We start from the raw sequence: 17,790 nt of genomic DNA on the forward strand, positions 1-17,790 counted from the left end.
AGTTCTGTCTTGTAAGGCAGGCTTTCCATTTCCCTGATTTTACTAATTCTTTCTCAGACCTCCTCCCATTTAACATACCTTTCTTGAATAAAGATGTCAAAATTGCACACAATGTTCCAAATAAGATCTTACCAACACTTTGTGCCGTAGAGTGGTTTTAATATTGGAAATGCTTGTTTTGCTGTGCGCTACCCCACCTAGTACGCCCCATAATAAATTTTTATGGGTACAGCACAGTAGCTTCAGTGATTCTGTCATTAACTAATGAAACTGGCCCTTTGTATTTTATTCCTGTCCTTCCGTATTGAAGTCCCCACTTAAAGCAGACATTTTTGTTACTATTTGCTAAACTCATGACTTACATTTTATATTAAACGTGGTTAATAACAGTAAAGAGTGATTTTGGTTTAAAAGTATCCTTTATTTTTCTACTTTTTCTACTTGTTCTTCTTATATTTCTTAATCACTGCTACTGAGTTTCTCAGTAAGAATATAACTTTATACTGTACGATTTAGCTTGTTTTCTTTGTAAATGGTTTGTTAATGTTTCAGTGGACCTGCAAAAGCTATTGAAAGCTCTACTGATGTTTTGACAAGACATTATGCAATTATTATGAAACACAGAATACAGTGGTATTATTTTAATCTGACTGTTACCTTTCTTTTTAACAGTATTTAGTAAAAATGATATAGTACATCAAGCAAGAAATTATACAGTATGCCTGAATTCCTAAATGTCAATATTATTACAGAAAAAGAAAGTACTTTTTAAAAAAAATAAACCTACTGGTTAGTTCTGCTTCAAAACTATGAATCAGCAATTTACAACAGAGCTAAAAAGAAATCCTATCAACAGATATTGTTATTCTGCTGCAGAGACACTCCTGGGACACATTAAAGTTCATTTCAGAATGATTGACAATAAGGATAAAATCTGTACACTGGCAATAATGTCTGTCATGTTGCTGCAGACATTACAATCTAGATAGAGACTAGCTACTTGCTTTGCATTATTTGGATTTTTTTTTGCATTAAATTTTCTTTTTCCATGGTAACTTTTTCCATTGCTGGATACAGCTGGGGGTTTTTTTGTTTTGTTTTGTTTTGTTTTAATTCTACTCTTTTTATTATTCACAAAAGTCTTCTGAACAGATTGTAGAAAATTATAGAGATAAGCATTCCTCAAGCTTCAGCTGACCAACGAAGATAAGAGGTTAAGAAATCATCAGTAGCAACGTTTTTAATCTAGAAAATAGAAGTCTATTTGAGCAAAGACACTGATCAATTATTTGTCTTGACTAGTCATAGAAGGACATAAGGAAATCATCTTACTTTACCAAAAAGTTAGTTTAGGTAGTATATTAGAAAACAACCCTTTTTGATTCTACAGATAGCAAATTGTAACAAGATATCTAAGTAGGTAAGGAAACCTCTTAAAGGTTTTTAAGAAAGAGACCTAAATCTGATGGGGTTGTCTAGATCTATTTGCTTATTTCTCAGTAGTGACTGATGATTACTCTGTCTTCCTACCAGCTGCAAAATTCAGTTATTGTGCTTTCTAATTGCTTATAGTATTCAGAATGTGCCCACTCAAAACATTTTTTAATATTAAGTCTAAATTTTCTTCATATAGTGAACATTAAGGTTGTAGAACCTTGGTTTTATAAATAGATATACAGCAGAAAGTGTTTTTTTCATGCGCACCATGCTGTCAGAAGGTACTTGAATAGCTGGCTAAATCCTTCTCAGTTTCCAAGCATGCTTGTTAAGAACAGGGGGACTTTAACTATATGTTTAAATATATATTTAAATAAATGAGTTCTCCTGAGTCATAGCTTTTGAATTGCTATTACCTTGTAGTGATTAAAGGGTGTAAAATGCCTTACAGTTACAATTGCACAAATTGGAATAATTAATAATTTCTTTTACATTCATTCTAAATATTCAGTAGTCCAGAAGTCACAACCCTGCATTATTGGATAGTCCTGAAATCACAACCCTGTTTATTATAAGAATTTTTCAACAACGCTTTTTTACTAGTAAATACCTCTTTTAACTGAAATTTAGCAGAAGACTGCCAAGAGAAAACATTTCAAAGAATTTTCACCTGGACTATTTCTTGGGTGGAACATGAAATTTTAATGTTTGAAATAGCAAGTTGGTAGGCTAGTTTGGAGAATTTGAAGAAGGGACTTAATCCTGAGTTCCCCTGTTACACTGTAATTGGTCATTGCACTCATTATATCCTTTTTCCTGCCCCTGCCTTTCAGGTAATCACATTCATATTGCCTTCTTTCTTCAAATACAAAATAAAATAAAATTTTGAAACCTTTTAAATTATGTTCTGGTTACCCATATTCCTATTCTCAGGATTCATAAAGAGCAGATAAATCTGTATCAGGCTTATTGTGTTGCATTTATTTATTTATTTATTTTTCTAATACTAGAAATATTTTTTCTTAAATCAACATCTTCATAAAAGTAAGATTAATATCCTGACATTTAATGCTATACTTGCAGTGACATTATTAAAAGTAGAGGCAGTATTAATTTAACCTCAGATTTGAAGACAGAATGAATATGATCTCTGAATTTCCATGCAGCAATTTTCATTTACCCATATTTTCACACTGTGTACAGCATGAAGGGTCATTTTTAAATCTCTGGTTTATCAGTGAATGCAGTTATTTTCATGTTTGCATTTTATCTTTATCTAATTTTGCTTTTATATGTGTGAGGACTGCTAGCTTTTGCTGAATGTCTTGTACGTAAATGGCCAAAATATTAGTTTCCTTATCTTCAGCTGTGGTCACCTTTGGAGTTAAAAGTATCTATAATCTCAAAATTGTTGTGTGGTTTTCTAATACATCAACACTTTACAATACGTATTTTTCTTACACCTGACACACAGGCAAGATGTTTCCCAGCAATAGTAGAGTATAGGTTTAATGTGGTTTTCTCAGAGCTTGGAGTGAAGGGTTTTGGCTTATGCAGTCTTTAACTCCTTCTTCTTTATACCTACTACTGTCACCACCACCACTACCACATATAGTTTTGGTAAGATATCAAGAGAGAAAAAATATTTTATACCAAATGAAAAGACTTTGATACTATTGGTTTTACAAGAAAAAGAATGGTAGTATTACAGAACCCAGAGATGTATCATGTGTTTTAACTGGGAGCTATTTGTGTAGTAGTACAATGTACAAAATTTGTACATCGTACAAAATAAAATTTGTACGATGTACAAATAAATATGTTTTACTGAACTTTAGTCATATTACAAGAAGACTTTTCAGAATAGAGTACTGTGCATGCTTAAATAAAAGAGTAAGAACTCATATTTGTTAAATTAGACTATTAAACAACTTGGAGTCATCACATAATTTGGTTAGAAAGTGACCTCAGGAGTTTGATTGTACCTGCCCCTAAAAGTAAGGCCAACTTTGAAGTTAGATGAGATTGGATTTGACTTGCTATTTAATTTTTTGCCAAATATGAATTCCTGTAGAAAGACATGCTTCAGAAGTTAGACTATAATAGAACTATAAGATTCTTGCTTATGAAGAACATCATACTATATTAATAAGTGTAACATGGACAAAAAGTGTGTTGCATGTAGTCACAGACTGCATTTTGAGTAGTTATTTCCAAGTAAAAATGACTTTTCTCCTTTCAGAAAGGATACACATTTATGGCTGAAGCACGTACTGGTGACCTTCCTGTGGCAGCTGGAAGATGGAGGCTCCGGCTCATCGGTTCTCATAGTCCTCTCCCATTCCTCTCTCGTGAGGCTGTAAATAATGTCTATTCTACTAAAGAAATTAAAGAGTATTACATACCCAATGACAGGCATGTAATGTTCAGGTAAATATTGAGAGAAGAATGATTGAATTCTGCTTTTTATATGGACCATCTCTGACAGAAAAGTATGTTCTTTCCTCCTTCTTAGAAGGAGAAAGTATTAAAGCAAATATCTGAATTTTATGAATTTATAAATACTGAATTTAACATTTTATTTATGAAAGTGTTATTTTCTGAAATATTGCCACTGCTTAATGAAGAACAGGTATGAAGTACACAGACTCTAACTTTAAAATCCTAATAACAGTATTTTGCATTTTGGTGGGGTCAGTCTTGAAATCTTATCCATAACTCCATTACTGAAATTCCATAGTACTTTTGGGGATTAAATACATATTAAAATCGAGATTTTGCATGTGAGGAGACATAAAGATTGATATATTTTTTCAGCTATTCAGGTAAAGTTTTAAATAAAATCCAGAAATACAACAATTTCTTTTCTCATATATCAGACCAATTTCCATCTTGCAGTGTTGGCAGAAAAATTTATATGCATTTTATTTTAGCATGCAGGTTCTTTTAGGACAACATATTTAGTAAAAATGCAATAACTTAATTTTTATTAATACTTTTAAAATTTATTAACATTTATTAAAATCAGTTTATTCTAGCTGAGTTTGAGTTCAAAACTGACCCTGACTAAATTACTATGCTTAAGTTTTTACACAAAGGACTACACACTGCACTAAAACAGGCCCCATGCTCAGAGCTGATTACATGTATATATTTTGAAGGTTAATTCTACAACATTTTGCCTCGATTCCTGACAATTTGTATCAATATTTCAAATCAGTGTATTATTCTTGGGATAGAGGTCTATTCAACAAGAGGAATCAGGTTCAATGTAAATGAAGAAGACATGTAATGGAAATATAGCAATTGCAATCAAATTCTCTAAACTCTCTCTTCCTTGATGAGTTCTTTTTTTTCTTTTTTCCCCTCTGATGTCAACAATCTAAAACATTTCATTTAAAAATACTTGTATATTTTTTACTCCAAATGTGCTGAATTCAGGGTGGTGGTGGTGTTTGCTTGCTTGCTTGCTGAGATTAGTCCAGCAATTTGAATTAATGGGCAAAAAGCAAGTAATATATAAAGTTATAAGTCACAACAAAAATATCTAAATTTCATCCTAAGACTCTAATTCTACAGTCTTTTAATTCCACAGTATTTAAGTTGATCAGAGTAGCAGCTGCTATCAAATGAGATAGCTCTACCCTTTTGAAAGCAAATATTTCTTTTTTTATTTTTGCTCAGTTACTTTTTAATTGAAACCATTCCCTCGTCTGGCTAACTATGTTTTTCAACAAATACTAGTACAGCGGGAGTGAAAATGTATATCTGGACATTTGCTAAGGCAGTGAAAAAAAGAAAAGGCAAGACCACCCCCTTTTTTGCAGTAGCACTTACTTTGATCATGGATTGACTGTACTAAACTTCACTACAGGAAGCTTAGCCCATCAGACTGCAGGAAAACAATTGACTACAAACTCAATTTTAAGCGTTTGCTTCCAGGTCAGCACAATGTTTAGGTACTTGTAGAAAAAGAATGATTTGGTGTAGTTGATTATATTGCTATAATTTTTTTCTTCCTCTTTAGGTATTCAGTAAATGTCACAGCGTCACATATTGCCACAGTGCAGGTAGAAACCTCTAAATCAGATGTGTTTATTAAACTACAAGTCCTAGATAATGAGGAAGAAGGTGCGAGTGTCACTGGAAAGGGCCATGCAGTCATCCCTGCTTTTAATTTCTTGAGTAATGAAATGCTTTTGAGTTCTCACTGTAAGTATTATATTCTGTATTTGATAATTTTATTCACTGAGGGATATACAGTAACTTTAGGTAATCACAGAAAATATTACTTTTTCCTACTTTTTCCATTATTCCCATAATTGCTTTATGATTAAGTGAAATCAGCTACATTTTTGAGCAATGAACAGGAGTCCTTGGTCAATTTGATAGCAATTTGATCAGCAATGAGGAAAGGTACCAAAAGGATTGATTGAAATAAGCTGTCCAGCCTTATTTTCTTCCTCTGCCTTTTAGTGTTATTTTGTAACTGTATTGGGTCCGGCTGAGATGGAGTTACTTTTCCCCATAGCAGCCCTCATAGTGCTGTGCTTTGTACTGGTAGCTAGAAAGGTATTGGTAGCACACCAGTGTTTTGGCTACTGCTGAGCAGTGCTCTCACAGTATCAAGGGGGGTGTTGGTCTCTTCTCCCAAGTAGATAACGATAGGACAAGAGGAAATGGGCTCAAGCTGCGCCAGGTGAGGTTTAGATTGGATATTAGGAGAAATTTCTTCACAGAAATGGTAGTCAAGCACTGGAACAGGCTGCCCAGAGAGGCTGTGGAGTCACCATCCCTGGAAGAGTTCAAAAAATGGGTAGACGTGGCACTTTGGGACATGGTTTAGTGGGCATGGTGGTGTTGGGTTGATGATTGGAATGATGATCTTAGAGATCCTTTCCAATCTTAATGATTCCTAGTTTTTACTTTCATTATAAATGATCCAGCCACCAAGCCAGGAGGCGTGGGGTTGCTACTCTACCCTTAATTGGTTTAGTGGTGGACTTGGTAGTGTTAGGTTAATGGTTGGACTGGATGATCTTAAAGGTCTTTTCCATCCTAAACGATTCTATGATTCTGTGATTCTATGATTCTATGATTCTAAAGCTGTATCACCAACATAATCCCCCTCACCCAGCAGGCTGGGGGTGGGCAAGATCTTGGGAGGGGACATAGCCAGGACAGCTGTGATGGTTTGACCCTGGCTGGATGCCAAGTGCCCATCAAAGCCACTCTATCACTCCCCTTCTCAACTGGACAGGGGAGAGAAAATATAATTAAAAAGCTCATGGGTCGAGATAAGGACAGGGAATCACTCAGTAATTACTGTCACGGGCAAAACAGACTCGACTTGGGGAAAATCAGTTTCATTTATTACCAACCAAAACTGAGTAGGAGAGAGGAGTGAGAACATGTGTAGGGCAATGAGAAATAAAACCAAATCCTAAAACACCTTCCCCCCACCCCTCCCTTCTTCCGGGGCTCAACTTCACTCCCGATTTTCTCTACCTCCTCTCCCCAAGAAGCGCAGGGGGATGGGGAATTGGGGTTGCAGTCAGTTCATCACACATCTCTGCCGCTCTTTCTTTCTCAAGGGAGGATTCCTCACGCTCTTCTCCTGCTCCAGCATGGGGTCCCACCCATGTGAGACAGTCCTCCACAAACTTCTCCAATGTGAGTCCTTCCCACGTTCTTCACGAACTGCTCCAGCGTGGGTGACTCCCACGGGGTGCAGTCCTTCAGGAGCAGACTGCTCCAGCGTGGGTCCCCCATGGGGTCGCAAGTCCTGCCAGCAAACCTGTTCCAGCGTGGGCTCCTCTCTTTCCATGGGTCCACAGGTCCTGCCAGGAGCCTGTTCCAGCGTGGGCTTCCCATGGGGTCACAGCCTCCTTGGGGCACATCCACCTGCTCTGGCGTGGGATCCTCCCCGGGCTGCAGGTGGATATCTGCTGTGCCGTGGACCTCCATGGGCTGCAGGGGCACAGCCTGCCTCACCATGGTCTTCACCAGGGGCTGCAGGGGAATCTCTGCTCCGGTGCCTGGAGCACCTCCTCCTCTTCCTTCTTCACTGACCTTGGTGTCTGCATAGTCGTACCTCTCACATATTCTCACTCCTCACTCCAGCTGCAGTTTGTGTCCCAGTGGTTTGTTGTTTTTTTTTTTTTTTCTTTCTTAAATGTGTTATTACAGAGCTGCTACCACTGTTGCTGATGGGCTCAGCCTTAACCAGCGGCAGGTCTGTCTTGGAGCCAGCTGGCATTGGCTCTGTCAGACATGGGGGCAGCTTCTAGCAGCTTCTCACAGAAGCCACCCCTGTAGCCCCCCTGCTACCAAAACCCTGCCACACAAACCCAAGACAACAGCTGACCCAAACTGACTAAAGGGATATTCCATACTGTATCATGTCTGCTTAGCAATAAAAGCTAAGAGAAAGCGGGGGGGGGGGGGGGGGGGGGGGGGGCATTCCTTATTATGACGTTTGTCTTCTGGAGCAACTGCTACACGTGTCCTGAAGCCCTGCTTCCTGGGAAGTGGCTGGACATTGCCTGCTGATGGGAAGTAGAGAATAAATCTTTTGTTTTCCTTTGCTTCCATGCATGGCCTTTGCTTTTGCTTCATTAAACTGCCTTTATGCCTTGACCCACAAATTTTTTTCCATCTTATTTTCTCCCCTACCTGTCCTGCTGAGAAGGGGAGTGATAGAGCACCTTGGTGGGCACCTGGCGTCCAGGACAAGGTCAACCCACCACAGTAACTGAATAAAGAGTTCTGTGGATAATTGAAGTAGCTTCTCAGTTCTGAAAATTTTATCCATATGCTTGTCTGTGAGAAGTGAAATATGTTTTATTTTCAAGATCTTGCCTTTACTTGTTTGATTTTAAAGTTAAAAAAATTTTGGCTGTTAGGAAACTGATGCCCAGACCGTGGGACATGGTAGATAATTCACAGATTACACTGAACCTTATGGTTTAAATGCACCATCCTGAGGATCACTCCTTTTAGCAGAAGCACACATTTTATTGACTTCTCATCCATTATATGAGCCCCAGAGCACAAGGCAAAAGACTCTTGAATAAATTATATAGTATTTATCCTTAAGAAAAACTCTCCATTTTTTACTACCTCTGCTACAGCTTCACAATGATATTCATGCAAATAGAAGACACTGAAGGAAGAGCTACTTGCCCCAGAATTGCAAAACTCATACATGCCCATTATGCTATTGTCAATTCTTTATGATAGCTACTGAAATACTGAGAAAACATTATCCCTTATGGGAATACTTGAATTTAAACAACATTTCTTTTGAGACAAATTAATTTGAAAGTTACAGCAACACCTCACTCATTTTTTGGCTGAACAGTTGAATCTGAGAAATTTATTTGCTCAAAATTATTTTACTTCTTTTTCTTTTTTAAAAATCTTATTGCCATTCATTACATTGCAGTCTTGTCAGCTCAGCTCTTGCTGAAGGTGAGAACCAGTGTGTGTTCAAAGGTCACCTTTCATAAGTATGCTAAAATTCATGTATTTTCTCAAAGTACTTTGAAACTAGTGATCGTACCAAACAAAAATCCAGCTGGTGCCAGTTAAAACTGACTCTCAGTAGTCCTGCAGACTACCACTCTGAATTTACTGTATGCCCAAGCCTGGAAGCATATAAATAAAGGGGCAGGGAGGTTAAGAAAATGAAGTCAAACTTTTCAGTGGCTCCCAGTGACAAGAGGCAATGGGCACAAACTGAATGTAGGAAACACAATTTAAGCATTAGAAAAGGTGTTTTGAAGCGGGGGGGGGGGGGGGGGGGGGGGGGGTCGGTGTTTGTTTTTGAAGTTTGGTTTGTTTCATTTTTACTTTCAGGGTGTCAAACATTGGAACAGGTTGCCCAGAGAGGTTTTGGAGTTTTCATCCTTGGAGATAATCAAAACCCAACTGGACATGGCTGTAAGCAGCCTGCCCTAGCTGACCCTGCTTTTAGCAATGGGGTTGAACTAAATCATCTCTAGAGGTGTCTTCCAGCCTCTGGCAGGACTACTCAGCCTTCTGTGATCCTGTGATATCAGTTAGTAGTTAAGGCTTACGAGTTGGTTTGTTTTTTTTTTTTTTCTTAATGATACATAAATAATCCAGTTTCCTCGGACGTGCTGCCCAACTAAACAGGTATTCATTTACAACCAGACTTGAGAGAGAGAGCCTTCAGCTTGAGATTGTGGCAATACTCTGCCATCATCCCCTTCTAATGTAGCAAGATAACTTCCTGCACACTCTAGAGGGCAGAGTTAGGTTATCCGGATATCCCCTTTCATGCTTCACTTCCAGGGTGTCAGAGTTCTGCCAAACTCCATATTCAAGAGCTACACTCAGACAACATCAGTTGTTTGTTACTGGCATTTTTCTTGTTTGATAACATTAGGGCTGGGCTACTAAAGAGTTATGGAATGAAAATTTTGTCATCTGAAAGTATGCTCAGCCAGTTGATTGACGCTTGATTTTGAAGTGGTGTTTAATTTTATTGTTCAGAAGCAATAAATACAGGTACATAATTCTTAGGCATATTTTCAACAGTTGTCTCTGTAGTGCTCAGGTCATTTTTAACAAAAATGAAGTACCTTCTACCTGTTTCCACTACACTTCTTACATGTAATAGATTTTAGATGCTGCTGCTTTGCCGTCTTAACTTCTTTCATAATCTTCATTTATTTCCCTGTTTTCTATACATTTCCCTTCTTAATCAAGCTATTTCCATTTTGTTTGTAAGATCGTATACTATTTTGTATTTTTCATTATAGCTACAGGTTTCATTTTGATAATGTATATTCTTCATAAGCATTACAAGTTTGCTTAAATAAAGCAGCTGTTTATAAGCAAAAAAGTCAGCTACTGTACTCTCCATGGACACCACTATACATCAATGTTGTAAGATATTAAAGTCTTTGGTCCTTTTATGAAGACTTTAAAACAACAAATCTGTAAATCAAAGAGTTTCTGCCTGTTTGAGCATATTCAGAACCTGAAGCAAAGCCAAATTGTTCAAATACTGGATTATTGCTTCACTAAAACCCAAAGTATCATCATATTTTATGTGCTCACCTCCACTATTCTGAACTGTGTAGTTTTCTAACATGATCTTTTAGAAAAATGTTTTACGTAATTTCCAATGCTGTGTGGGAAAATAACTAATTTAATCATGTTTATGAAACATTTTGATTTCTGTCTCAGCTGCATCTTGCTATTACCAGAAATGTAACATGAAATACTATGGAGACCACGCTTTTAAAGTGTAATCCATCAGTTGACAATGTTGTGGTTTTAAAGGAAGTCATGGAGAAGCTGTCATGATTCTGTGACTGAGTTGCCAAGATAATCAGTAGCTATTTTTGGTCACTAGTTTTGGAATATGAGAATGGACTAAACTTAATAGTAGACTGGTGGAAATAGAAGCAGGAAAGCTATAAGATAGCTCAGATTAGGGTAAGCATCACAAATTCTTGAAATAAATTGCCAGGTTACCCTCAGTAAAGTGAAAAAGAAACTTTCTTTCAGGAAACCATCTTGTTGGCAAAGATCATAGTCTGAAGACTGAAATAAGTTAAAAGGCACAATCAGGTGAAAGAGAAGAGAAAAGGTTTCCAGCAGATGCTGGAAGGGAGAGAATGGGGCAGAATAACTAAGAGGGACATTTTGTCTTTGCCAGATTAGCAAGGGACATAGGTGAGAAGAACTTTTCAAAATATCCTCAGAAATCAGGCACATATATTAGGCTTTTATCTCTTATTCTTATGTGCTATGATACAAATAATTTCTGCTAATTTAAAATTATTTTAATCCATTGTGAATAATTCAGTGAAATATCTGGTTTATTAACCTGATTGAAAATAAGAACGTTGTCATATCAGGTTCCTATTCAGCAGTGGAGCCAGTGAATTCTAACTGAAAAAAGTGGTGATGAAAGGTACTCTATTTCAAAGGGAATTTAAAAGAGTTTCTAGACCTGGTAAACTGTAAAAAAAGTATTATGATTTTAGACCATATTTGAAGGTGAAATGAATATTCTGATGCCATTTAAGTGTGTGTGAGTGTATAAAGAGCTGTCATTTGGAAGGAACGACTGTGAAGCTGTCACTGTTTGGTTTTTTTTCTTTTACTATTACTATTATTTTTGCAATACTAGACCAAGTGGCTTTAACGTTGAAGTTCTTCTCCTATCTGTATGCAGCCTGTATATCATGAAGAAGACATTTGTGTAAGTGTTCCAGATCTTTCAGAGCATCCAAACTAAATGAAAAGATTATGAAATGTACTAGGTGTAACCAATATGATAGTATCATATTACCCAACCTGCTGACTGTCTGTAGGTGCCACTTATGGCATTGTAAAAGCATGTTTCTTCGCTGTTGTCAAAAGTTTTAGGAAGTTATGGCCTGTACAATAACAATATAGGAAGCTCCATAAATACTGATAGCAGGCTTAGAGAGTTGGGGTTGTTCAGCCTGGAGAAGAGGCGACTGCGGGGAGACCTTATTGCAACCTTTCAGTACTTAAAGGGGGCCTATAGGAAAGATGGGGAGAATCTTTTTAGCAAGGCCTGTTGTGACAGGACAAGGAGTTATGGTTTTAAACTAAAGGGGAGTAGATTTAGACTGGATATAAGGAAGACATTTTTTACAATGAGGGTGGTGAAACACTGGAACAGGTTGCCCAGAGAGGTAGTGGAGGTCCCATCTCTAGAAACATTCAAAGTCAGGTTGGATGGGGCTCTGAACAACCCAAAGCATTCTATGATAAGTTCAGGTGGGGATTTGTACAATTGGCATTCAATACAAGACTCGTACTCTCAGTATCTAGTTGTTCGCTAAAAAAAGAATAATCAGAAACCACTGCTATACCATCAGTACCAAACTTGTTAGTTAAGCAAGATGCAGTCCTCACATTTGAGACCTATTCAGTATTGTGCATGTTCTGCCTCTCATAGAATTGATGGCTGTGTTGACAGAAGTATTAAGTGAAATTACTGTGCAAGCATCATCAATAAAACATTATCCCCATTTCCTACCCACAATCTGTTAATTCATCTCCAGTCACAGCTGTTTTATAAATATCTTTTATAACTCAAAACTGACATTCAATCAATTGATTTTGAATATATTTACCTCTTCTGAGATGTAGCAAATGACTTGGACCTTGAACATTTGCTTGCCAATGAAGGGTTACATATTGACATGTTGCAAGCACTTGCTTTGTTGATACAGGCACAGCAGTCCTGTAGCACAGATGGACAAGAGAATGCTCATAATCCTTTTATTTTCCATAGTAGCAGTCTGATACAATCCAGTCTCAAAGTATCAAAATCTCATTCAGGTATTTGTTTGAATCTGGAACCAAGGTAGGTATGAGTTCCTTCTAGGCAGAGCTTTGCTTAGGAAAACCAAGATTGACTATTTATGTAGGCAGTTAAGAAATTTGGTGTCACAGCACCACCTGGTGACCATTGCTAGAACTATTATTTTGATTGTGTATGAATTTTTGGGAACTTGGTTCCAAGTTACCTTTCCAGCAAGGGCAGAATGAGTCTTATGGAGGATTCCACCATTCTGCGCTGAGTTATCTTCATGGCAGGATTATCCTCTGGGCAAGCCATTATAGAATTCTTCAATACTTATGCTTTTCAGATTTAGGAGAGAGAGAGGAGGAGGATAGTGAGGCATTCATGAAAGCTAATTATAGCCTAAAGAATACAAACTCCCTTGAAACCCACCTACCTTGATAGGTAGAGGTAGGCTCCTTCAGAGGGCAGTGCACAGCTCCTAAAGCCCAGAAATCAGATCTCCTGGAGAGGAGCTCACCTCTCTGTTGACTACAAGGAGGAGTATATTTAGTTTGCCTCACTGCTTTAAAGCTACCTTTTTGTAAATTATTTGCACTGTCCCTTGATAACAGTGCTCAGGCAGGCACTGAAGGCCCTTCCCGACTAGAAACTTTCATGCAAATATTGCAAATGGTACCCTAAAGGCAAGTTACCCAGTTGGAAAATATCTGTGTTTAGAGTTGTTCTTCCATTTGGAATCCAAATTGTTTCTTTGCAGCAGTTTTCGCACAGATGTAAAAGAACATGCAAGACTCTGGTTTCTGGATAATGCTTATTCTTCATCCAAATGCACTTCTGTTGAGTGAAAGCCTTATGACTTTCAGTCCCTCTGTTGAAAGACTTGGTAATCTAAACACTATGAGTTACGTCTCCTCTCAGCTTCACAGAATGGGAAGCTAACTGATACCTGGAAAGCTCAGCAGGCTCTATTTGAGTGAGAAGCTATTCCACAGATACAGGCTTGCTTAGGCCTATCTTTTACAAAACAACACCCACAGAGTTGCATCACTCTAAAAAATGGGTTGGAAGAAACCAAGTATTTTCTTCCTTCAAGTCTCTCTCACAGACCTTCTTATCACGGGGAGAGCAACAGAGATAGCTCAGGTGCTAAAGATTCTGAATGTCATGCAGAAGAGCAACTCATAGCTTGTGATTAGGAGTTGGAGACATCTTGAAGAAAGCATTTCTGCAAGGTTTTCTTTTCACTTCCTGACTCCTACTGATTTTCTTACGAAAAAGGAAGCACTGCCTTATGCAGAGGAAAGATGCGATAGCAAGTGTTCCGTGGCATTTGACTTCCATAAGAAACAGTATTTCCTGGCTCCCTGTGAGTTTCTAGTGACACATTTAACCTCTTATTTGGCATTTATACACCGACACACCACCTGTAAAATTTGCTGAATCTGGTCTAATAGTCCTGTCAACTCCTGTGAACTTCCCTGGATGTTTTGTCAACGCACATGAAACTCTGTACATTTTTATTTTGAAGTGTTGCAATGATACAGTATCATGCGTTGCTTCTACAATAAACCTTGGGAAGAGTAAAGCCTTCTGTCCTCAGTGAAGTCAAAAAGATATCTCTTTCCCAGTTGATGGTCCAGCTATTGTTAGTGTAACACAGGTGAAGCTGCTTCCCCAGAGGTGTTATTTTTGCCCTTATTCAATTTTCTATGAGATATTCCCTTTTAGAATTCTCTTTCCTTTCTCTGTAGACATTCAGGCAAGATAATATCATAGATATCATAGAAATGAACACAAGTTTATGTTTTCTGGATTAATATTTCTGTTACAACCCTTCTTTAGCATGTTCCTGGTTTCACAGTTTTTCCACATTAATTCCTTCCTTATCAGACAATGATATAACTTTATAAATGATAGGCCACAAATAGTTCTATAGCTCTTTTCAAGACTGGCTTTTTTTAAACTTTAGTCATCTATGATCTTTGTGTCAGGTTGACCTAAGAGACTTCTGTAAGGGTAGGAGTTGCCAGAACTGTGGCCAGTGCATCTCTCCCTTCCTTCCACAGATGCACACAATTTATTAAATTAGGTTAGCTCCGCAGAGATCTCCTCATACAGCGTACAAGGCTGTCTGTATTATGGAATATATAGCATGGTGCTGTGGTGGTTAGTGCAGGAAAGAAGTGTGGGGTTTTGAGGGGAAAAAATTTAACACTTTATAAATAGTAACAACAGTTAATATATACAGTCTTTCAAATTTCTCATTATTTAGTTTGAAGACAATTGTGGTTTGCATGCAGAATGAAATCAGGGTAGTATTTGGAATAAGCATAATTTTAATTGCAACCTTGTGAGAATGAGAAAATTGACTATGGTAATTCTTCTTTCTTACAGTTTCTGGGTGCATCCGTTTACCTCATACCAATAATTCACAGAATTTCTGGAAATTAACACTGACATTTTTCATCATCTTGCAGCAAGCAAAACCCAGATTATTCAAAGTAGTACAAAGAAGGAATCAGAAACTGGAGGATCAAAAAAAAAAGGTCATATTTCATCTTCAAAGGACAGCAAAACTTCTTTCAAGCTAGGACTTGTACGAGAAGGTCCACCTGTATTAGAAGATGAATCTTTCCTCTTGGAAAACTTTCAAAATAATGATGGAAGTCCACAACAAGTAAGAGATTCCAAATCATTGGGATTTGGAAAAAAAAGACAAACAAACCAACAATGAAGGGGTATTGATAATTCTTTTGGTACATGTGGAGATCTGATATCCTGAGGCAAGAACAAGGACTGCAAAATTAAGCTTGTTGGTAGCTTCTGAATGAGGCTATGGAGAAAGGATAATGTACATATATGAATAAGCAAATAACAAGAGGTCATTTTTGTTTTGAAATCAAGGTGATACATTTGATCTTTAAATGTTCTTCATTTGCCAAATCCAGTTCAAGTATAGCATAACTTTCAGCTAAGGGCCAAAAACTACCAGTAATAAAATTAAACTTCTGATGCTTCAATGTGAGTTTTCTTTGAAATATGATGTGAGGGAAGGCCATCTTTCATAGTTTTAATAGAGAAACACCTGTTGCCAGTCAGCTGAAAGCTTTAATAACACACACATAATAGCTGCTACTTGAACCAAGTTTCTCAGAGGGATGTCAAAAACATGGATTTTTCTTGAATTCATCTAGTATTATTTGTCTATCTTAGAAAAATAACATTTATTTTCTAAACCAGTTCTTGTTTCTCTATCTCCAAGTGTTTCTCTACTGTGATTCTTCCTGATAATTGAGTTCAATTGCAACAAAATATTCCAAGAAAAAGAAAAAGATTATTGGGAAATAAATTCCAGGGTTGTTCCTTTGACCCAGAACTGGTTTTAGAATTTGGAAAACAATTTTTAAAGAGAATAATTTCCTGTTTGGTGTAGACAATGTTTAAAATTACCCATGGACCCTGACACCTCTACCTCAAATTAAGACGTTATTGAGTGCTATTATTAGGGCTCAAAGCCCTGTAGTAGGTCTTAAAGTCTTAGTTTTAGCACATAGCATACATAGGAAAATTACACAGAACTCTTAAAGGAATGTAGCTCCTTATTGTATAGCCTAGTTTAGTTTCACTTGATAAGCACATGAGTAATTGTTTAATTTCACAGGAATTAAAATAAAATCTGTGGAATTAACACTAGTTTTTTAAGCTTCTTGTGAATACTGTAATGTGCAAGCTTGTAAATTAATTATGTGTTTTATTTGCTGAGTTCAATAGCTGGCAGTTTACTAACCTATGGGACTTTTGAATGCTTACTACAATTGTTATGTCTTCAGCATGCTAACACACTGCATTTTCTTTCACAGTCTCACAAGTATATCATACAGGCACTGGTGTTATACAATAGTTGGCCACTTACTGAGAGTCAGTCTCTGTTTGTTCAGGAACTGAAAGAAATGGAGAAAAAGGAAATCAAAGGTAAGTTGATCTAAGTATGTATTTAGAAAAATGCATCATGTTACTGATTTAAAAAAATGTTAAATTGCTACAAGCCAAGACCATATGACATTTTTTCTTTTATTCACTGCTTGAGTGAAATAATTAAGCCACAAAGCTCTTTGTTCTGTGGTTCATAGAAATGAAGTTTGATTGCATGATTCTATACCTTCAGTTCACAAATTATAAAGAAATCAGAGAATACTCTGCAAAACTCACCTGAGCTTCTTAGGGCTGTCATGGATGGAGTGAATGTACTAAGCCTAGTAATGCCTATTCTAAGTTTAAATGATAAGGTGGGTCATCTCACATTATGGTGATCCCAAAGGCAAACTACAAAACCAGGTTGGGCTAAGGTAAAATTCTACCAACAGTCTAATCTTTCAGCGGCACAAGGTTTCATATCCTTTGGTGTTCCATTTGGTGTGATACAGTACGCAGCAATTTGAGATGCCTTCTCACAGGTGGATCCATTGATCACCCAGCATCCTACCTTTATCTCCTGGCCTGTCACTCCCTGGAGTTGGGGGAGTCAGTCAAAACCCTTAGAACCTCTGCTACATTCATTTTCTAAATATGCCTCAGTTCCATACATTACTACCTTTAAAAGGGCCAAGTCTTCATTAGAATTTAGTCCCGTACTTCTGGTATACGTAACACAGGCTTGGGACCACAGCCGCTCTAGGGTTCTTTAACCACAGGTTAAGAGGAGCAATATTGTCAGGGTTTGGACTAGCAACATGAACACAGCATTTCCATCTGCTATCCTGCAGGGTGCTGTAAGGGAAAATAGAGACTTGTTTCAGTGGGGAGAGTCCGAACAGGTTGCCCCATTAAAAAGAAGGAAAAATCCATCATGCACTTATTCTGTGCTTTGCACCACTGCTATCGGTAGCTTCCCAGGCAAGTGGGCCGTGCGGTTTAGTTAAGGTCATAGGCACAGTACCTACGGATGGTAAATTGACCATCACAGGCTGTCCTGACTGTAATGTTGTCAGATACTCTCTTTTCCCAGTAGATGGAGCGCTAAGCTCAGT

The 17,790-nt window shown here is 37.5% G+C and overlaps 1 protein-coding gene across 1 annotated transcript in view; it reads left to right on the forward strand.

Moving 5' to 3' along the window:
• Window positions 1–17,790, forward strand: part of ADGB (androglobin) — a 138,216-nt gene that overhangs the window by 96,155 nt on the left and 24,271 nt on the right. Inside the window, exons 26-29 of the mRNA XM_075707698.1 lie at window positions 3,680–3,867; window positions 5,465–5,649; window positions 15,241–15,440; window positions 16,624–16,735. Coding sequence (XP_075563813.1) covers window positions 3,680–3,867; window positions 5,465–5,649; window positions 15,241–15,440; window positions 16,624–16,735 — 685 coding nt within the window. The remainder of the gene's footprint in view (window positions 1–3,679; window positions 3,868–5,464; window positions 5,650–15,240; window positions 15,441–16,623; window positions 16,736–17,790) is intronic.

This window comes from Pelecanus crispus, chromosome 3 (assembly GCF_030463565.1).
Source record: "Pelecanus crispus isolate bPelCri1 chromosome 3, bPelCri1.pri, whole genome shotgun sequence".
In the NCBI taxonomy this organism is placed as follows: domain Eukaryota; kingdom Metazoa; phylum Chordata; class Aves; order Pelecaniformes; family Pelecanidae; genus Pelecanus; species Pelecanus crispus.